The sequence below is a fragment of the Herpailurus yagouaroundi genome, unplaced genomic scaffold, assembly GCF_014898765.1.
Source record: "Herpailurus yagouaroundi ecotype Mexico unplaced genomic scaffold, PumYag 164, whole genome shotgun sequence".
NCBI lineage: Eukaryota > Metazoa > Chordata > Mammalia > Carnivora > Felidae > Herpailurus > Herpailurus yagouaroundi.
The window spans coordinates 10,376,029-10,398,853 of NW_024412405.1; the positions used below are offsets into that span (position 1 = coordinate 10,376,029).

General features: G+C 41.2%; 2 protein-coding genes across 6 annotated transcripts in view; one reads left to right on the forward strand and one right to left on the reverse strand.

Moving 5' to 3' along the window:
* Positions 1 to 10,020, forward strand: part of FGF14 (fibroblast growth factor 14) — a 617,422-nt gene extending 607,402 nt beyond the window's left edge. For all 5 annotated transcript variants that reach the window (XM_040487123.1, XM_040487127.1, XM_040487126.1 and 2 more), the window contains 2 exons: positions 1,512 to 1,710; positions 5,069 to 10,020. In XM_040487123.1, the coding sequence (XP_040343057.1) occupies positions 1,512 to 1,710; positions 5,069 to 5,205 (336 nt within the window). In that variant the 3' untranslated portion in view covers positions 5,206 to 10,020. The remainder of the gene's footprint in view (positions 1 to 1,511; positions 1,711 to 5,068) is intronic.
* Positions 10,021 to 11,520: 1,500 nt separating this feature from the next.
* The window catches only part of ITGBL1 (integrin subunit beta like 1), a 206,581-nt gene continuing 195,276 nt past the window's right edge, over positions 11,521 to 22,825 (reverse strand). Inside the window, exons 9-11 of the mRNA XM_040487122.1 lie at positions 20,668 to 20,814; positions 12,883 to 12,996; positions 11,521 to 12,411 (exon numbers count right to left, since the gene is read on the reverse strand). Coding sequence (XP_040343056.1) covers positions 12,320 to 12,411; positions 12,883 to 12,996; positions 20,668 to 20,814 — 353 coding nt within the window. The 3' untranslated portion in view covers positions 11,521 to 12,319. The remainder of the gene's footprint in view (positions 12,412 to 12,882; positions 12,997 to 20,667; positions 20,815 to 22,825) is intronic.

Here is a 22,825-nt window from a genome sequence, read left to right on the forward strand (position 1 = left end):
AGTTCAACATTTATTTATTTTTGGGACAGAGAGAGACAGAGCATGAACGGGGGAGGGGCAGAGAGAGAGGGAGACACAGAATCGGAAACAGGCTCCAGGCTTTGAGCCATCAGCCCAGAGCCTGACGCGGGGCTCGAACTCACGGACCGCGAGATCGTGACCTGGCTGAAGTCGGACGCTCAACCGACTGCGCCACCCAGGCGCCCCTAGAAATGACTTTCTTGATTAAAGTTTAGAAGTGTGTATGGGGCCCCTGGGTGGCTCAGTTGGTTAAACATCCGACTTCGGCTCAGGTCATGATCTCAGAGTCCTTGGGTTCAAGCCCTGCGTTGGGCTCTGTGCTGACAGCTCAGAGCCTGGAGCCTGTTTTGGATTCTGTGTCTCCCTCTCTCTCTGCCCCTCTTCAGCTCACACACACACACACTCTCTCTCTCTCTCTCTCAAAAATAAACTTTTTTAAAAAATTTAAAAAAAAGAAATGTGTAAAAGTCATCTATGATTATTTATGTCATTAATGATAATCATATAGTAGGGAGCTTTGGGCTGGTCATTGGTGGAGATCATGGCAGTGAGACTCAGGGCACTTGATTCACTTTACCCTTTCCAGAAAAGCCAGGTGGATTGCAGTCAGGGCAGCTTTTAATGTTTCTCTTCAAAAATTCTAGCTGGTGTGCAGCGCCTGGTCGGCTCATTTGGTTGAGCGTCTGACTTTGGCTCAGGTTGTGATCTTACAGTTCACAAGTTTGAGCCCCGCATCGGGCTGTGTGCTGACAGCTCAGAGCCTGGAGCCTGCTTCGGATTCTGTGTCTCCCTCTCTCTCTGCCCTTCCCTGACTCGTGCTCTGTCTCTTTCTCTCAAAAATAAATAAACATTTTTAAAATTTTTTTTAAAAATAATAAATCCAGTGGGGCTCCAAAGCATGGAATTAGGTCATTATTTCCAGCTCCCATCTCTATGAGCAGCTGACACAACACCCATCCTCAACTCCCGTGGCTGGCTTGTGTGCCAGCTGATTGTCATGGTTTTCCTTTGAGTTTTGGGTCTCTTTGTAGGTAAAACATAACACCCTAATGCATGGCTAGCAGCTACTAGGGGAGCATATAATTATTCCTATGGAAATAGTGAAAATAGATGAACAAATTCCATAAGTATAAATCTTATTTTTATTTAGCATATTGTGAGTATTGTGCTTTTTCTGGTTGTACTCTGGCTGAATTGTACACTGTTTCACTGAGACTATTCTGAGTTTGTGTGTGTCTCCTATTTTCTCGCAAAAGGACATCCATACTCTTGCCTCTGCATATGTTCCCAATAGTAGCAGATTCTTCTCTATTCATTGCATATTTAAAAAGTGTGCAAATAGTACGTGAGGACGAGGTGAGGCTGGTCATCTCTGCCCAAGGGTTGGCTCATTCATCCCGGGCACACACATTTCTGGAGGAATAAAGACAAATTTTGGGGAGGCTTCCATTCCTGCCTCTAACTGTCTTTTCTTCCTCTTGTCTCAACAGGAACTGTTTACCCCTGAATGCAAGTTTAAAGAATCTGTTTTTGAAAACTATTATGTCATCTACTCATCTATGCTGTATAGACAACAGGAATCTGGTAGAGCCTGGTTTTTGGGATTGAATAAGGAAGGGCAAGTCATGAAAGGAAACAGAGTAAAGAAAACCAAACCAGCAGCTCATTTTCTACCCAAGCCATTGGAAGGTGAGTGTTCTGTGTACATTATCCTTCTCAGTTTACCACGCATTTATTTTCCCCATTGCTAACTCTACATTGGCCGCAAGGAACTTCATGGAATGCTGGAGATTTTCTGTACCTGGATCTGGGTGGTAATCACACAGATATCTACTTTAGCCATGAATCTAAGGTTTGTACACTTTACTGTACATATGTGCGTGTATGATGTATATATATACACATACACATAGATCATAAACATAGATATAAATATTTATGGGGTTTATAAAAATATATGCATATAGGGGCGCCTGGGTGGCGCAGTCGGTTAAGCGTCCGACTTCAGCCAGGTCACGATCTCGCGGTCCGTGAGTTCGAGCCCCGCGTCGGGCTCTGGGCTGATGGCTCAGAGCCTGGAGCCTGTTTCCGATTCTGTGTCTCCCTCTCTCTCTCTGCCCCTCCCCCGTTCATGCTCTGTCTCTCTCTGTCCCAAAAATAAATAAACGTTGAAAAAAAAATTAAAAAAAAATATATGCATATATATGTACATATATACATACACAGTTAAGTTTTGAAAATTATGGAATACAAGTATTTGCCCATTTTGATGGTATTTAGCTGAAAGTAATCACATACTTGTGAAATATTGTAATTACAGAAAATGAAGGGTTAATCACTTGGCCTTGAGAGAGTGTCGATATCACAGATCTCCCTTCCAACTATGAAATTGTTTAGTAAACTTTGGTACCACCTTCTTATATATTCACTTGAAAACAATGAAGCCTTGGCATTTACTTTGATCAGATTCACAGAGAGCAGACCACGAAGTGTTGATAATTAATCAGAAGCATCTGTGCCTTTCTTATTAAAGATTCTGCCAAAAGTTCCATTTACCTTATCTACATAATTTTTGAGAACTACAAAAAAAAATTGACATGGAGGCATTTCAAAAGTGTTGTCTATTCAAATACTTTTGCTTACCTTTGACAAAAAAGAAGATCTACAGTAACTAAATAAACACTTTCATCTAATTTAGTTTGATTTTCCTTTTGTTTTTTTGTTCCCAGAAGAAAGGTTTAGCCATCAAGAGAAAATGTACACTGGTTTTTTATAATCCATATTCCTTATATAGGAATGAGATAATTTGGAATATTAAAGGTTAATTATTAATTATCTGTGAATGCATAATTCAGCTTTCAGTTCACCTAAGTTTGGAAAACCACTCTTACTGGTTAATACCATCTGTAAGATTTCATCAATAATGACTTACTGTCCCCTTAACTCAATTTGCCTACAGAACAAGCCATTGAAACCTAACTGGTTAGCCACCATGGCCCATCTAGGAAAGGAAGAATTATGCCAGGATCTGAAATATGAGTGAATTATTCTCATTATATGATAGATCATAAGGCAATTAGAGTAGAAATAAGAAATGAGAGAGTTTGGCTATTCTTCCAGAGTAACACCTCTATGATTTGGCCTTATGTTTGTTGATGAATTTTGAGACCATCAGACTCACCAATATTCAAATGCAAGTGAAAAATTAAAAAACTAAGTCTGTAGCTGTTCTAGAAAAATCTTCGTTTATTTGCCACCTCGCTTTGTCTCTTTATATTAACTTTCGTGTTGAATATGAACAGATGAGAATTAACCAAATTTCTAAAATCTTATCTTTTAGCTACATAAATGTAATGAAAATCAAAAGGGACTTTATGTCTCTTAACTGAAGCAAAATCTGGAGACCTGCTATTTTTGTATATCTAGCAGGAAATATCGGAGACTGAGATGAGGTGTAATAATATCACTTGGTATTTGAATCATACACTGAAGAGTTGAGTGTGTGTGTGTGTGTGCGCGTGTGTGTGTGTTGTGCATTTATGTATTTTTCAGGCAAAGAGGAACAGTATTTTCAAATAATTAGCAGACAGAGGTACTCTAAGAACAATTAAGGGGGTATTAATTATAATGACAGAGGTTATCACGTAGTGTAAGTTATAGAGGAGAATTAATTTCAAAACCCCTACAGGATGTAAATTATATGTTTGGAAATGTTTATGGCAAATTAGGTACTTGATTAATTATTGATGCTCTGGGGCATTCCTATCTCTTACACAACTTCACCACATAGACAATCAAGGTTAATGCTCTGCCGTTATTGTCTCCTAATTGAATTAGTAGTGAGAGAGGAGAAATCAGACAGTGCTTCAAGGATATAGATTAATCCCTTTTACTACCTTGCCAAGTCATTTCAGGCAGGTCTGAAATGTGTGTGCTGCTGAAAATCCACATGCTGCATTGATGCAAAAGAGGTTGTACCACCTTGAGCATGGAGAACGCATATGGTGGTCCATCCTGACCAAACATAGAGTCTCTTCATAAAATATCAGACCCTTTCCAAAGCCTAAAAAGCAGGTTAGACAGCTCTAATTCCTGAGTATTTCTGATGGCAGATGATTTTAACTCAGCTAATTTCCCCCAAGCATCAGTCCCCCTGAAATGTCCTTCTGCAGGATTCCCTAGAACTATTTTCCAAAAACCCACATGAACTGCTGTGATTAACTGAGCCACTGGACACTATTCAAGCAATTGCTCAGGACTTACTTGGGCATCCATCCCACATGCACTCTTGCCATTCTGTGCTTCTGCCTTATATGACATCAATTATTAGGTTTTTAATAACATATCAGAATGAGACATAAAAATACAAAATGCCCCACACATGCCTTCAGATTTTTAAGGGTCTCTTTCCATGATGGTGGGAGAGGAAATCTAAAGAATGATCTCCCACAGTCCCTGGAGTAAGGAAAGTGAGTTATTATTGCTTTGGATAGCTTTTGAAGTTGACGCGAGTGTGATTATGTTGCTTTTGAACCACTTGAGTGGAAAATAATGTGATGATCTAGAGGGTAAATACCAGGACTCGAAAAGATGAATGGGAGTGAGGGGTTTCAGTGTTGACATCAGGGTGCAGTGGAAGGGAAGTGTGAGTCTTCCTGACTGGACAAAGAGAGCCAGGTTTGTGCCCCCCCTAAAGGAGATATGCAGATATGTTATCTAAGTGCTTGCCATTGGTGTGTGTGTGTGTGTGTGTGTGTGTGTGTGTGTGTACTTTATATCTGAGCCCCACAAAGAGGCCACTGCTCCTATTTAAACCCTCTCTCCTAGACAAAAACCCACACTCACTCAAGTGCACATATTAGTTACACAAGCTGGAGAATGTGGAGGAAGTACTGTCTTCCGTTCTGGGGCAGGAAATTACTGCTTTAACACAGTAATGCAACGAGGGGTTGCATTACTTCTGGTGTGTCAGGCCTGGCCACTCTTGAACCTAACCGCCCTAATGTCTCCTTTCCTCCCTTCTTCACGCCCCGCCGCCCATCCCCAGTTGCCATGTACCGAGAACCATCTTTGCACGACGTGGGAGAAACGGTCCCGAAGGCTGGGGTGACGCCAAGTAAAAGCACAAGTGCGTCGGCAATAATGAATGGAGGCAAACCAGTCAACAAAAGTAAGACAACATAGCCAGATCCTCACAGGTGTTGTGACTTATTCGTCCTGAGCACAGTTGAGTGATTTATCCTTGCCAGACATTCCTGCTCCCGCGGCTGAGGAGCGGCCGGAAGTAAGCCAATGCTTGCTCTTTGCTGTCTCGAACTTCTTGATTGCAAGTGGATAAATCTTCAACCTGTTGCACCCCCAGAACAAGAAGACACCTGGACAACCAGCTCAACTCAGACCATGGAATGCCCTACCAGATATGGAATGCCTTTTTAATATCTTTTCTGTGACTGTGACACTTCATGTGAATGACATACTTCACAAGTACACTCGATACCTTGCCTGCTGACAGCTACCCATAATCCTTTTTGAGTCCTGTTTCAGCGAAATCCATGTGTTTAAGTTCAATTTTGTAGCACACAAATACTATTGAGTAATTTCTAGTTAGACGCTGTAAACCTGTGCTATTATGGATTTCTCTTCCCCCCGTTTTTACAGGGCTGCCCGCTCCACTGTCCGTGACCTTTTGCGGGGATTGTATTCCTCTAAATCTTAAATGTTGCAGTTGGCTTAGTTCGGAGAGCGATCAGGGAATCAGGAAGCCTTCTCAACCTATTAGTACAAATTGCATCTATAAAGATTAAGAGTGTTGTCTCCGGCTCCCACTCTCAATTAAACACACATATATGCTCTGTCCAGTAGCAGATACTGTGCTCCTCTGGTCGGCGTGGCCGGGGTGAGAAATGGGTCAAACACAGTCCAGGGGAAGCTCTCTAAAGATATGTGTTTGACACCCCCCTATAGTTCCTTTGTGTGTGTGTGTGTTTTATACATATCACAAGCTTACTGGTTAATGGTAACATTTGCCTTGCCCAGCGAGCAAGACCCACTGGTTTTTGAGAAAGTGGGTCCAAAGAACTCTGTAGGCCTTGTAGGCCTGATTAAGGTTCATTTTTTCATCTACTAATCCTCATTATTTGGGAAAAAAAAAAGAAAAAAAAAGAAAATTCAATAATTACAACCTACAAGAATTGCGCTACCTAAATCCATTTCAGATATAATCCTACCTGTTTTTAATGAACCGAACTGAATGCCATCCCCAGTTTTGGCTGCGTTCCACTCATACTCAGCAGAGCATGGGCAAGGCGGCTGTTGTGTTCTTTTTCTGCAGCAGCAATGCAAACGTTAGTTATAAATTAGACTTTAATATTTTTGGTGTTTAATGACAAGTTTTTAAAACTGGACATATTATTAGGAAAAAATATTTTTTTTAGCTCAGCATGCTGAGTCAGGTACTGTGTATTTCGCCACTCCAAACCTGTAACTCAGCTTCTTGGGGCCCCAGTTGCCCAGTGGCTGGGGTAGAGGTGCCTTGCCATGATCTCAGAATGCAGTCTGTTGAACTATTCTGGATAAAATTCAAGGCAAACCAACACGTTCACACATCAGGTTTTCGCTCCATTCAGTTGATTTGCATTTGTTTTATCTTGCTTTCTTAATTTCCTTTTGCATAATTCTGAGCTTAGGGAAGACAACTGCTAAGAAAGGCCATGAATATAGTTGACGGCACAAGGAAGAAACCAAGCAAAACGTTCGGTATTGGATATAAAGAGTTTCAAAATGTCTGATACGAAACTGTTTGGAAATATATTTGTTAGCTCTGTGTATACTTAATAAAATTCAATGTTTTCTCCTCCGAAGAGTTAACTGAGACCAAACTGAACCTCATTTATAGAAAACTCTATGTGGGATTATGTACTGGCCTCTTGTTATTATTTCCACGTGGAAGGCTGACCCAGTCGCCATTTCCCCCCATCTGCACTGTATTTTCTTGGAAATTATTTTGTCACTGCTTTCCTAAGTCTCCATGACAGCCCTTGCCCGGCATTTAAAAATTTTGGCCTGCTTAGCTGATTAAAGATTTAGTATAAATTTAACTGTTTATGCTTACTTCATTTTCATATTGGATTTCATTTTAATAAATAAAAAGTTAGCATAACGTTTGGGTAGATTTATTGTCAATAATGCTAAAGTACGAACATAACAAAATCATTCCTTTGACCATTCTTGATTTCCTGTTACACCATCTTAAGGCCTATCGTTTTCAACAGGATGAGTTAAAATATGTTAGATGAGTTTCATGAACCAACTATTTAGGGAAGACATATATGCTATAATATGTGGCAAACTATGAATTATTTAACTTGACATTCCAATTAGATGGGCTTATACACACCGCTCGCCCCAACTCACACACACACACACACACACACACACACCAAACAACCCCACCTATTTGTTTTTGGTAATCAGCCCTACTTGCTGGTTTTTTCCCACTGCAAGCCTGTTAATTGGTTAAAATTAAGACAAGATTTATTTTTGTAAATGACTGAGACTTATGTAAATGTGCATCTCTGTTTTGTTTTTTATATGAGTTGTCTCTAAGGGCATTTATCCCTATGAATGGATGTCAAATACTTTCTTCTAATATATGTTTAGACATATTGCAGACGGGTCCTTGTTATTTGTAAATTAGACCGTTTCCTCTGTGTCTGGTCTCACCTGTTGCATGGGACAAGGACAGCACTGGTGAACTGCATGTAGTAGGACCTACGTATCAAGAACTGTGGTATGTATTATTCAATTTACATACAAAGAGTTTGTCTGCATTGTACAGTTTCTGTGTTTAATACCATTTGTTGTATTCACACATACAACATACTGAATAAAATATTGATATGAAGGCATATTACAAAACATCAAACAACTTTATGTAACAAAATGGCATCGCTTCACCCACAAGTATAGAGAAATATCATGTAAATAAGTTGGTACACTCAATTTCCCCCTTTACCATGCCAAAGAAAATTTTAGCTCTTTGATGATACCTCTCTTGCTATTTTTCTGGGATAAGACTCCACCAGTTTTCCCCTCAAAAATTAAGTTTGCTGTTATTAAGTAAGTGCAGTCTGTCATTATCAATGTTCTGTATAGTAAATCCGATGGAATTCATTTGTATCTACAGACTGTGTGTTTTGTACCTCCATGTACATATGTCAATTGCATCGAGTCTCTCTAATGTCACATTCCTTTTGCATGCATATCTGGTAGGGGAGGGTTATTTCTACTGATCTGTTATGGTAGCTGATGGCTTCACCCATCCCTCAGCAATGCTCGGGAATGTTAATTGTTTTGATATTCCAGGTGACACCGGTTTTATTTTAAGTTTGCTTTCTACAATGTTTTGCTACCACCTTACTTGGAAAAACTGCAGAAGCGATGCAGGTGGTGCACCCTATGTAAAGAGTAAAATGGTACCGAGCACCATGTCCTTACAAATCCTGCAGACGTTAGAGATCCTTGCTCTAAATGGGTGCTCGCCCGGAGGGTTTTGGGGTAGGAGGTGGCGTTAGGAGCTCCACACGGGGCCTGCGAGACTCCTGCTGCAGTCCTTCTCATTATTTACCTCCTGGTGAATCCTTCTCGTTATTTACCTCCTGGAGAGTGAGCAGAGTAGTTTTAGCACACCTGCCCAGTTGCTCAATTAATGCCTAAAGCATTAAAAACAGTCAGATGTTTTCGAGATGACCAATGTTAGATTTGGTTTTCTTTTACAAACCAAACCAAAACAAACAATGAAAACTTCTTGTTCCTGAAGTTAGAACGTGCGTATTGCTTCACTTAAGGTTTTAGTCCTAATATTACAGAGAGAACTAATGCTTCAGGGAGAGACCAGATTGACTAAGAGTTCCGTTTTAGAAAGAAAGAAAATAATTGAAAACTATTTCCAATTTTATTTCAGAACAAGACTATTTCCAGGGAAAGCAATTGGCTAAATGCCAATATACCAACATCCAGATGAGAACTGTATCACTTTGGAGAAAAATACAATTCCCAGCTTAAGTTTTTTAGCTTACAAGGGGATTACACAGGGCCCATGGACCCTTGGATACTGAGTAGGGCTTCAAAGTTTTGACAGTCTGCAAACAAAGGCTGAGTTGTGATTTGTTTTGATTTGTTCTCAGTTTTCTGTATCATTCGGTCTAATCCCAATGTTTGCTGGCAGAGATTGTGTTTGTATTTGACGTGGTGGAGGCCATTCCTTTCAAGGTGCCGCAGGCATTTGGATTAGCTGAAGGGTGCAGGGAGAAAATGGGGTAAAATGTCCTCTTGGGTCTTAGGACCCAATTCGAATTATATTGAAAAGTCCTTGGGGAAGAATTCCTCGGTGATGGTTTGCCAACAAGCATGGCGCGTGCCAACAGCAGCAGCAAACGTGTCCTGTCACATCCCTTCCCAGCTGACGTTAATCTCCCTGTCACAGGAACTCGAACAAGCCGAAGAGATTCGCACATTTCCCCTTTCACCTGTTACAAGTTGGTTCCTGCCCTGCCTTTGTTTGAAAGAGGGAGTTTTTATCTTAGTAACAGGATTGAAAGTCAAAATACAAAATCACATTGAAGAAGGGTAGGATTTACGTCTTTACATGTAACTATATTTTATTTTTTCCAATTTAAACATGTAAATTAAATAACTTCTTATCTATTGATGTTTGCATTGCTAGAGTCAAAATCACATACACACATATGAAATATAGCAGACAGAAAGAAGTAAAAAGAAAATATTTCTGTTTTAAAAGAAAAATATTCCTTAGAGATTAGGTACCATGTGACTTAGGCTATCACTCAGTTTTGGTTCAATAATTTGTAGCTAAATGAACCCGGAATATAGCTGACTGTATTTCCAGCCTTGTCAAAAAATTTGGACAAATCACATTTCAATCTTCATAGTATAATAATTTCTCCATATTGAAACCTTTTCTCAAAAAAAAAAAAAAAACCCATACATGCTGAGGACATTTTCCTTATATGAAAACATAAAAATTGAAGCCCTTTCATTTTAGTTAATACAAAGGGATAACAAACAGAGGGAGTTAGGAGAAAACTAAGATGCACCCAGGAATACAGGATAAGACAAAGGGAATGAATTAAGGGCATCTCCAGTAGAACATGGCTGGCAAACTACTTACTGCTCAGCTGGGAGCCACATCCAACATGCAGTCTGTTTTTGTATGGCCCAGGAGCTCAGAATGAGTGTTCTGTTTTTCCTTTTATAGTTCTAAAGTGTTAAAAACAAACAAACAGAGAAGAACACGCAACAGAGAGGTCAGTGGCCCACAGAATCTAAAGTATTGACTAACTGGTCCTTTATGGAAAGCAGAGTTCTGCAGTGTGGGAAGCTGCATGATGTAGTGAATTCTGATGATTGCACATCGTCCGGTCATCAAAACTGCTACTGAATAATTACAATATGTTTGTTTGAGGCTAAAAATGATTAGATAGAGAGGAGGAAAGAATATCATCTATATGATTTCTGAACTGCTTATATTTCCCTTGTTTTACAAAACTGATATATCAACGGACATACTCAATAATAGAGATACAACTAATATGGTTGCACTTCCATCATCTCAGGATAGAGATAACAATTTTATAAATCTATTAAAGTATGAGAACACTATTAGTACTATCGAAGTCAGCATCAGATAAATTTTCTCTTAAATAACTTTCAATGTTAAATTTTTAAGTAACTCGGCAAATGCATATTTTCCTTATTTTTTGGTGATTTGACTTAATAAAGTCCAAGCCATGACTCTAGGATATTTACATCATCAAGTAAAATTTCCAAGTAAAAATTTTCATCTTAATGCGGAAATGATTTTGTTACATTACTCTAGGATTTTACAAAATATAATTCACATTTAGAAAAAAAAGTGGGTTTTTTTAGCTCCAAATAATTAAAGGTTGCCTAAACTAATGTGTGTAAGTAGACTTAACTGTAAATATGTAAGGGAAGTCCTAATTATTGTACATTTTCATAATTCAATGTGAATTTCATACAGAGCAAAATTTCACCATTAAGAAAATAAACATTTTGTTCCTATTGCTGAGTGAATATTTGTAATTTCTACTTAAGACATTTCTAGATTTTTTTTTTTTATCTTCTGAGCTTTGAGACTGGTGCCATTTGATCACAGTATCTCTTCTTGACTTCTTTGCATGATGCTTTTTCAGTAAATAATGTATGCTTAGAAATAAGAATATTTTAAGGGAAATGAATGCATATTTCAGGCCCATCCTATGTCCAATTAAATATTCTTTCTAAAAGGCAAGTTACCATGGCACAATTTACAATAGTGAGAAATCAAATTCCTTTTACACCTAACCCCACCCTGCCCAGTTTACAAAATGATCTAGTAACAGAAGGTGCCCCTGAATACCAATTCATTTTTTTGTTGTTGTTAATCATCAGTAGGTAAATATATATTGACACAGATTGTAAGCAACTTAACGTCACTATTTATTAAAAATGTTAAATTGTACACTTTTCATACTTCCTTCATAAGGGAATCTTCTTTTGTGAATTTAAAGTGAGATCAGATGCATAACTTACTGGCTCAACCTGACCAGTCTTTTTCTTTAAAAAGCACTGGTGATCCAGCCTTTAGCCCCCCCGACACTAGCCCTTGTGCCCGTTTGTCTTTACTGACTCCAAATGGAAATGCTGAGTGATAAGGAATCTGAAAAAATATGATGGATGGATTTATGTGAGGATACATCTTTTCCTTAGATTCAAATGTGGTTTTTTTTGTGACCACTTTTTTTGTGGCCTTTGTAACAACCATGTAATTCAGTGTTTCTCAACTCCGGCACTATTGACATTTGGAGTCAGAGAACTTTTTGTCATGGGGCTGTCCTGTGCCCCGTGGGATGTTCGTAGAAGCATCTGTGTCCTCCATGCACTAGAGGCCGGTAGCATGCCCTGCCAGCCCACCCAGTGTGACAATCGAAATTATCTGCAGACGTCACCAAATGTTTTCTGGGGTGGCAGAGTCACCCTTGTTGAGAACCACAGGTGTAAATTCTGGAGGAAAAATTCTTTCTGGCCTTATTTACATCAGATTTTTGCCTAACTTGTTTTTTAATGGGTGCCCAGCCTTCACTCAGGCATTCAGAAATAGAAAAACATGCAATAGTCTATTTGACCTGTCCTAGTGGTGATTATACATGGTTTCCTTTGCGTTTATGTGTCCTAATGGTCTACAAACATAAGAATGCAGTCCTGTCCCACGGGGTCGTTAAGGATAGTCTGTGCCGAGCCAGATCTCACACGCATTTCCATTCCATCCGCGCCAGCATTCACAATTTCCACAGCTACATATTCCATTCCCTGCAATAAAATACACGGGGCAGGGGGTCATCATCATGACCGAAAGGCACCAAGTTCGAGTGTGTTACTATAAACCATGCACCAAGTTCAAGTATGTTACTATAAACCATAACCGTTCCTAACCAAAACAATTTCATTCATCCTCTGCAGATTTTACTGCATGGCCATGTTGCTATTAACTTATTAAACAGCTATGGGACCTCTGATCCTTCAAACGATTAACAGCACCTACTTGGTAGCACCAACTATGCAGTATCCATTCAGCAGTGACCATCTTGTATCACTCCAGCTGAACTGTCTCTACGTCCCCACTTCGCTTTTAACTTATCTAGCACACATATCTAACCATCTATCAGGACTTGGTAATTGGGACAGCAGTATCTACCACACACACAGCACCGTGGGGTGGGGGGCCGTTTGTCTTTCTCACAAACCGGGAATGTGGAGCAAACCAAGCAGGTCACACTGCACCTGTGCAAATGAGGCCGTCGTGCTTGTCACAGTCCCTGTCGTCACAGTCACAGAGCTCTCCAGAAATGTACCACTCTTCAGCAGAGCAGATGCACTTCCCACAGTGGCAAGAACCTGAAATCACAAAGGGCATCATCACTAAGCGTTTCTGACTAGAATAGAACATTGGCAACACACGGACAACGGGCTTCTAATAACCCACCTTCCAAAGGTAAAAGTTTATCGAAGAGCCTGTTGCTCAGAGGGGAGCTTTACTTACCGTCATTCATAAAGGTCATCCGGGAAAGGCTTCATTATGGATCTAGACAGTTGCAATTAGCCTTGAGCAAATGTTCCATGGCCTGGGCTGGTTGAAATGTCAATAAGAGCAGAATGTGCTGATTCTTAGAGATGGCCTTCCGTAAAGGTGTTCAAAAATAGATGATTTTTTCCCTCTTTTCTTCTTTTTTTCCCCCCTTAATTGAATCATGTTTTAAAAGTGTCTGCTCTTCAAAGGAACTGAATGCTAAGGTCCATTAAATAAGGATGCATTTTATAATTAAAAGTACCACTAAATTATTGTGCTGTTCCTTTTGGATTTTTGCCTGCATGCTTTTCTTAGGGTGGCTCGTAAAAGTGCTGCACAGGGTGGCTCATAAAAGTGCTCAAAACGTACACACGCTCACTTGTGTTCATGTGACTTATCGGATCTCACCCTCGGGGCCTCCCACCATGATCGAGGAGACATATGATCCTCCCAGAATGTTCATCTCCTCCGAGGCTCTGGGTCTAACCAACTTTCTCATTACTTCACCCATTTCCCCTTTGTCCTTCCTCCCTAATGAAAAACATACTCTTCTGTTATTAAAACTATTTTGACCTACTGGAAAATAATTTTATGAACGGTTATTTAAAAGAAAAGAATATACATGAATTAAATGATGTCACAAAGAGAAGAAAGCTCTCTTGGTCTGCACGTCTTTACACGACAGGCTAAAAAACCCTCACACAGCAAAATTACTTCCATAGCAGCAGTAAAGAACTTTAAAATTAAAACAGAAGCACATATAAAAAGGACCTCCCCAGGGCGCCTGGGTGGCTCAGTCGGTTGAGCGGCCGACTTCGGCTCAGGTCACGATCTCGCGGTCCGTGAGTTCGAGCCCCGCGTCGGGCTCTGTGCTGACAGTTCAGAGCCTGGAGCCCGTTTCAGATTCTGTGTCTCCCTCTCTCTCTGACCCTCCCCTGTTCATGCTCTGTCTCTCTCTGTCTCAAAAATAAATAAACGTTAAAAAAAAAAATTAAAAAAAAAAAAAAGGACCTTCCCTTTTCTTCTGTTTCCTTGGATTGGTTTTTCTTTCCCAGTGTGATTTCCTTTTACTAAATGAAGGGTATCACTAAATTTTTCAGATCAAAAATCAACTTAGGAAAATGTGAAGGAGAAGAAGTATTTTGACATATTTAACAAAATTCCATATTGCTCAGTTCAAAATGTACTGGGACCAATCACGAATTAGTGCCTCCGTGAAACATTAGTGATTGCAAAATGAGTTAGCAAGCTGGAGGATAAAGCGGTTACAGAAAAGAATTTGCATTTGTCACAGATATCATCAAAAGATTTGTATAAACGTGTCCCAGGCCTTAGGCACTTTGTGATATTTCACGTGGAAACTGGCATATGCATTTAGCTACAAGAATCCCCAATGGCCAAATTAAATGTGTGACATTCCCTGTCACACTTCTCAAGGTAAGGGAGTAGTCAGAATTAGTGATACGCTGACAACTGTGTTTACACTGATTAACTTCTTGCCTAACCACAGCATGATTTCATTTAGTCTAGACTGTTTTCCTGAGGGTCTGGGTTGATCTACACAGTCTTCAGTACAATCCAGACAACTGTCACTTCTGATGAGTGACTGGCAGACTGCTGCCAGTCACTGAGCCTGCTGGTCCGTCTGTGAGGGAGGGTGGCTCCTTCCTGGTCATGTCAAGGTACAGTGTTTCCTTACTTTAGAAATCTATTTATCTTCATTTTAAAGACTTTTTTCAATTTTCTTAGGCACGGAAATGTTCAACATTCGACTGCTCATTTAGCACATGGTTAGCGATCTATCTGCAACAAAGAAAACTTGGGGTATGCCATTGACTTTTCATTGAAATTTCTTCAGAAAGGCACCATATTTAGTGCCTTACTTCCACGAGTAGAGGAAGCTCAATTATTTGAAGAATTTGACTGTTTTTAGTTGTTTCTAAAATAGTGCCTCCTTTACATTGCAAAATTATTTCTACAAAGCAGCAGAAGCAAATGACTTTGTATGTCCATGATATTCATGTATCACACCTAGTATATCTTTTTTTTTTTTTTTTTTTTTATGGTCACAATTCATGAGAAGATCTCACATTTCATTTTCAAACTTTTCCCTTGATTCTGGAACTCTTCTAATTACTGCTATAGCTGCTGAAATACTTAGCTTCCAGCCATATCAAAGTATTTTCCTAACTGGAAAGCTCAGCTAAAGTCAATATAGTAGACATTGATAGATTGTTTGACAAATAAATTTCAGTTCCCAACGTCTACTAGTTACTGAAATACTTAGAATGAAAAATGGGCATTGATTTCTGTGTTCTCTGAAAACTAGCTTTTCTCAGTCAGCATCATCCCCAGCTGTGCTGTTCCTTCCCGTTTATCAATTCTCAGTGCAACTTAGAGGCTGGAAATTTCTTCTACGGCTGGTGAGACTAGGCATAACCTAGCATGTAATAATAAATACGCAGTGGGATAGTTATCAGGACCTCTTATAGCCTTTGCTGTGGAGTGCTCTGGCTGGTTTCACCAATAGCTAGAGGTCAAATTGCCTGTCTTTGCAAAGGGAAAAACTTAGGGAGAAGATTCTGTCAGACGGACATAGGCCACCTGACTGCCAAGAGGTGATCAAGTGTTGAGCTCAGCTGGCCAGCACCCACTCACACGCATGAGACCAGTCCAGCCACAGGGTGCAGCCGGCCCATTTTGGTAGGACTCTCAGGTAGTTACCTCAGGACCACAACATCACTAACCCATTTATTTTCCTTCTCCGTGTAAGGCCCCCAAGAAAGCTCCAATCTCCCTTCTGTGCTTCTTACTGGCTTCCATTCCTGGGTAACCAGCCACATTTTCTCATTTGTGTTCATAACATCCTTAGGACTTAAGAAGGAGAAGGAAATCAAATTCTTCTGCCTTCTTCAAAGATGAGAAAATGGAAGTACAGGAAGGAGAAAAGGATTTCTCATGACCACATGGCCCAGAAACAATAGTTATCCCAAGATTTCAATCTGATTCTGTCTTTTTTTGTACCCATCTACCTATCTATCCGTAATGCCTCTCACAGGAAAAACTTTCATGTCATTTCATGAAAACGAGTTGTGTGTTCTCGGCTCTGACGAGACAGCCACATTGGGTGAGGCAACAAGCCCAAGGTGGGTTTTGAAGCGCCACTGGTACCCTTTCCCTTTCCTGGTGGTGGAGGATGAGCAGGGGTGGGGTAGATGGTGGGACAGGTTGGTGGGCATGAGCACCGTGGACTTCCAGGGCTGATGTGGGACTCAGCATGTACCCCTGGAGAGCTGGGGGAGACAGTTGATGATCTGCAATTACACTCATTGTCACACAACAGCATCTTTAAGGGTACTACAGGTGACAGCCTGTATCTAGCTTGAAGTTATGAACATAAAAAGGTTACTGTGTACTCCTGGATCCAAATAAATAAATCCCCAAAGAGCCTATGAATTATGTCACATATTCTGCAAAGGTGGCTAAACTCAGGGGAGACCTGGCTCTAAGCTCATCCCTCGGTCATTCACAGAAACAACTTGAGTCTAAGGGCAAGGCACCTTTGTTAGCTGCCCCATTAATAAAGTTGGATTTTCTTTTCCGTTCATCAAGCCTGACAAAATGCTGCAACCAGACATCCCCGCAGGCAGTTTTCACTATTGTACTAACTACTCCATCTGTTATGAAGGTCACAACAATGTATCTTGTTTTAAATTTTTCTATGGAGTGATTTATTGTCTTGGCTATCAATTTGTAAAGAAATAAACGCTATTTCTTCATCGTCTCCGGGGGTGACAACTTTATTCACAGCTCACGGGAAGCGCACGTTCTGGACTTGTCTTTCTGGTGGACACACCCGGCTGGCTCTGGGCTGTGAGCTGGCAGCCTTGTGACCTTAGGCTTACCCCGTGCCTCTGTCCCATCATAAGCGGACAAAAAGAAGGGCTCCAATTTCCTCTGTGATAATCAGGGTGAGGGGGTTTCATTTACAAATTTGAGAAAAAGTACACACATTTCTGGTAAGTCCATGAGATTGAGAAATACATGGCCCTAGTCAAGTACCTTGGAACAGCCTTCTCATTTTCGCCACCATGTTAGAAGGCTGTTATGTTAGTCTATCTCCTACACTACTTCTCCTGTGGTTGTTGGGGTGGAGATGGGATGGCATCCTTCGTGGGGACAGGAAAAACTCCTGTAGCCCCACTCTCCTCTGTGCCTATGGTTTCATGATCTTGGTTTTGACCCCTCTTCCTCCATAACCCTTCCTCTATAATCTGATGGTTCCAGAACAGGAGGAGAGAAAGCAGCCCACAGTCAGCTGCTGCCTACAGTACGCACGTCCGCCATCAACACTAACACCAGCCTCAAAAAGTACACCCTCCAGGCAGCTTGTACATTCCCCTTCGAGTTTAATGACTCTAAACCTCTCCACTCACTGAAGGATAAACAGTTTAGACAAATATACTTTCAACCCTTCATTGATCTCTGGATATATTTCCATCGAGGAGATGCCTTTGGGTCAATATTTAGTCAACGTTTTTTGTTTGTTTGTTTTGCACTTTCTACATTTATGATATTGGAAAGTAAGACCCTGCTCAGAAAGTAATGGCTTTAAAAAGGATGTTCATTTCTTCAAAAGAAACTCCTCCTCTTTGTATGAAATGCAGTTTAGGAATGACAGACTGCTACTGATGTTTGGCTTTGTGTTTTCTTCCTGTACCTGTAGCTGGATATGACTTAGCCAAGGCCTGCTCGTGGACAATGTTGATGATTCAATAGCGTATCTAGTAAAACACACACAGACACACACAGACACACACAAAGTCGCTGATTTTTGAAGTCAACAAATATAAACAAGCATACTAATGTTTTCTTTTTTAATTTTTTTAATGTTTATTTTTGCAAGAGAGAGCGTGTGCGGGGGAGGGGCAGAGAGACAGGGAGACACAGAATCTGAAGCAGGCTCCAGGCTCTGAGCTGTCAGCACACAGCCTGACGCGGGGCTTGAACTCACAAACCGTGAGATTATGACCTGAGCTGAAGTCAGACACTGAACTGACTGAGCCCCCCAGGTGCCCCAAGCATATGAATGTTTCAAAGCAGATGGGCATCCTCATTCTGTACAATTTCTATAAAAAATTAATATCTGTATTCCAATGATAATGCCATTATGGAAGACCAACTAAAAAATTCTAAGCTTTAAGGCTCTGTGTTTGGCGCTGTACTCAGAAAGAAGAAATTTAGGGGCGCCTGGATGGCTCAGTTGGTTAAGCATCCAATTTCGGCTCAGGTCCTGATCTCACTGTCTGTGAATTTGAGCCCCGTGTCCAGCTCTGTGCTGACAGCTCAGAGCTTGGAGCCTAGAGCTTGCTTCAGAGTCTCTGTCTTCTTCTCTCCCTGCCTCTCTCCCACTCACACTGTGTGTGTGTGTTTCTCTCTCTCAAAAAAAAATGAATAAACATTAAAAAAAAAGAAAGAAGAAATCTAACTCAGGTTAATCATTCTCACTGCTTTGTTATATGCAGGACACTACCTTCTGATCTGGTAACATTTCTTTTCTTCCCTCCTGCTTCCAACCTCGAAGGCTAATTCCATCCCACCTCCTTTCCTGTTTTCTTTGTCAATCTCCTTCTCCACCATTCCTTCCCTCACTTTTGCTTTTCCCAACAGAGCTCGAACCTAAAGCAAGTGTTTCCAGGAGCTGAAAACCCCTCCTCCCCCGAGAGCCAAACTGGTGCTAGATTCCTCAGGGAGTTGGAATGAGAATGAATTTGTTAAGAGAATAACCAGGGAACAAAGAGGTTGCTTTAAACCCATTGGGTTGTCACCTGACGGCTGTCACTGCATTAGGTTGAAGGCATGGCCTCCTTGGCAGACCACGGCAAGCACAAGGTCTGAAACACAGCGTTCCTGGGAACCAAGGGCAAGCACGGCTGTCTATTAAAATTGAGCCTGTTCCAATTTTCAGCCTTCCTCCAGGAACCACATGTGGTCACAGCATTCCATCTGATTTTATCTCTGGAGTTATGCCAAAAAGCCTCTTTGCACCCGATAGCGTTGGCCTTTGGCAATGGGTAAGGGAACAGCCACTGTCCAGGGGCACAGCCCCACAGCACCTCCTGCTTCAGAAACCCCTACCTCGTAGTCAGCCATTCTCTTTGCTTGACTCTGTCTCCTTCAGAAAGATATTTACGTGCTAATCCAGACTCAGGGTAGGCGTTTCATGTCCAGCAGCGCCTTGTCTGAAAAGGAGAGGGAGAGGGCTGTCTGTTCTGCGAGGAGGCCACTGCATTGAAGAAGCTGGTCCGCTCCATGCCATCTAGTTCCACGGAGGGCAGCTCCGGAACATTACTGAGAATCAGGCAAGCTTCCAGAGCCTTCCTGGTGTTTTTCTAGGCACTGGCAGGGAGGAACGTGACAGCCTCCTAGACGGGCCCATATGCACCATGAGAGGAGGATTTTTAAAGTCCTTTCCAGAATTTATACAGAAACATCAACATCAAGGTATCTGAAATGTAATTTATTCATATTCTGTCTCAGAAAAAAAATCTGTTCTGCTTTTCTCAGGCAGTGGGGTGGGTGGGGTGGGGGCAATGGGTGAGACTCTTCTTCTCAAATTTGTTTCTCTGATAAATGTTTGAGCTGGTGGCTCCTTTTCAATTGACTTGCAAATTACAACTTCCATGCAAGCTTAATTTGATATATACATATATATATATACACACACACATATATAAATATATATATACATACTATACATATATACATATATATACATATGTGTATATACATATATACACGTATATATTATAATATATACTATACATATAAATATACTATACATATATATATATTATACATATATATATATGTATACACACACACACACACACACACACATACATGTTTGGTTGGAATATTAATGATTTTTAGGCCAAAGAAAATGACACCAGAATTTGGGGATACATATACGCTTCTTTTCCTTTTTTTCATGAAACAAAATATTTATTTCTCTTTTTGTCTTTCTCCCACCCTCAAGCGTCCCCTCCTCCACACACCCATCTACCTAATCTAGCTTCTGAAGTTCCCAAAGTCGTGCTTGTTGGCAGTTCAGATACTTGTGATCCCTTTTCAGAGTTCTGGGCTGTGCTACTTCGCAGGTGAACTCAACAATTACCCTTTTGCCTTTTTTTTCACTCCATTCATTGCTCATTGTATCTTGTTGCCTTTTCTTCTTTATGCAATTATTACTTCTGTGTCACTCAGCAATGAGGATATATACAAGCGGCTGAGGCCCTTTTTGCAGGAAAACCTTCCCACGCGTTTCATTTTCTTAGATCCCAAACTTCCTGCGGTTACCTTTCAAGTCTGAAGTCTGGTACAAGCAAGAGTGGTTTTCATTCCTGCAAAACGCAGGCGTGTAAAAGGTTGTACGTGCCGCTGTACAGACCATGTGTCAGAACAGGGACCCAGTCCAAGCTCCGGCAGGAGATACTCACCCTTCCCCGAGCACAATATGCCATCTGCTGATTCACACAAACTCTTGCTTTGTTCCTCCGTCATGTTACACTTCCGCGGGTGCTGGCAGAGCGTCCCGAACCAGCCTCTGTCACACACGCAGCGACCACAGGAACACGTGCCGTGGCCTGCGAAGCAATCGCGGGGTGGGGGAGGGGCGGCGAGAGGGGGAGGTGGGTAAATATCCAGCTGAATCACAGTTTTTAAGAAATATGCAAACCACAGGACCTCATTTCCTGTCAAGCGAACGTGCTTTCCTTTATACAGACTCAATTTGGCATGTCATTGTTGAAAAGAACTCCACAACGGAGTTCCGGATTAACATACTACATTTGAATGCAGCATAGGAAATGGACCAAGAAAGAAAGAAACCTTGAGACAATTTTTTCTTGGTACCAAATGCTTCCTCATTTGCATTTTTGTCAGTACGATGTCTCGGTGCGTTTCCTAATTGTACACACCAGGGATGTCCAGACCAGTTTGCAAGGCTGGTCACGTCACCATTGCTTGCTGCATTTATTGACTGCTCTCCTATTGCTTACTAATAAAAAACAAAAGGTTAACTTCCAGGGGAATGGCTTATGGCCATCATATTACTTTGGGTACCTCTCCCCTTACTAAGAAGAACAGATGTTAGTGTAAGTAGATTTATGGTACAGATGTTAAAAACAGCCTGAGGCTTTGACTCCTGTCTGGGAATTTTTTTCCACTTGTTTTTGTCATTGGCTCCCAGTTCTGGGGATGTTTGTCTTTGGCTGTGTATACAACACCGTATTTATGACAGTCATACACCGGCATAGTAGTCTGTCTAATGGCCGCCAACACCCCCATTACACTGTCACATCATCCCCTTTTAATTTCTTATTTCCAACCAATGCTTTATTCTTTTACCTATATGCACAGCACCTTACAGCCAGATCTCCAAACAGAACCACCAAAAAACTATCTGTCTGGCAAAATTTTACTGATTATGAACAGAGCATTTTGCTAGGTACCAGGGCATACCAAATCAAGCACGGCAGTGATGACAGTTTGAACTGCTACACAGTTTAAGGTATACACTTGGCATTCATGGGCACTTCCTTCTTAAAAAGTCTCTCCTAGAGTGGTTTTCATGACATTGGACGCCCCTTCTCCTTCCAACACTTCTCTTTTGCCCATTTTCCCACATTTTTTCCCCTAATCCCATTGATGTGGGTGTTCCCTGATTGTCTATTTATTTTAATTTTATTAAATTAAATTAAATTAAATTTTTATTTTCATTTATTTACTTTTTGAGACACAGAGACAAAGTGAGTGGAGGAGGGCAGAGAAAGAGGGAGACAGAGTATCCCTAGCAGGCTCCACGCTACCTGTGTAGAGCCCGACATGGGGCTTGAACTGACGAATTGTGAGATCACGACTGGAGCCAAAACCAAGAGTCGGATGCTTAACCGAGCCACCCAGGCACCCCGACTGTCTATTCTTAACCTTCTTTTCTCTCTCTCTGATCTCTCTTTTGAAAAAGTCATAAATCACAGGCTGTCAGATAACTGTGATAATTACTGGGCTATATCTCCAGCCTCTAAATTCCTCCTAAAGGCCACTCCCGTGATTCTTACTCTGTATTCCACTAGTATCCAAACTGATACTTCTAGACTTGCATATGGAATTTTCTTTCCCACACCTGCTCTTCTGTTTTGCCTATTTCTTTTTTTTTTTTTTTTTCAACGTTTATTTATTTTGGGGACAGAGAGAGACAGAGCATGAACGGGGGAGGGGCAGAGAGAGAGGGAGACACAGAAACCGAAACAGGCTCCAGGCTCTGAGCCATCATCCCAGAGCCCGACGCGGGGCTCGAACTCACGGACCGCGAGATCGTGACCTGGCTGAAGTCGGACGCTTAACCGACTGCGCCACCCAGGCGCCCCTGCCTATTTCTTTCAGTGGCACAACCCTGCTTCCAGTTACCCAGTTCAAAACGTTTTGAATCACATTTGAATCTCTCTTACTCCCCTCTTCTAAAGAGTTGCCAGAACCTGTTGAAACTAGCTTCCAAAATGTCCACCATGTCATCATCAACCTTTGAGAGTACCTTCTGTCAGGTCACTCTCCAACATTTGTGCTCCCCGCTCCCCACAGCACGACTCTACTCACATA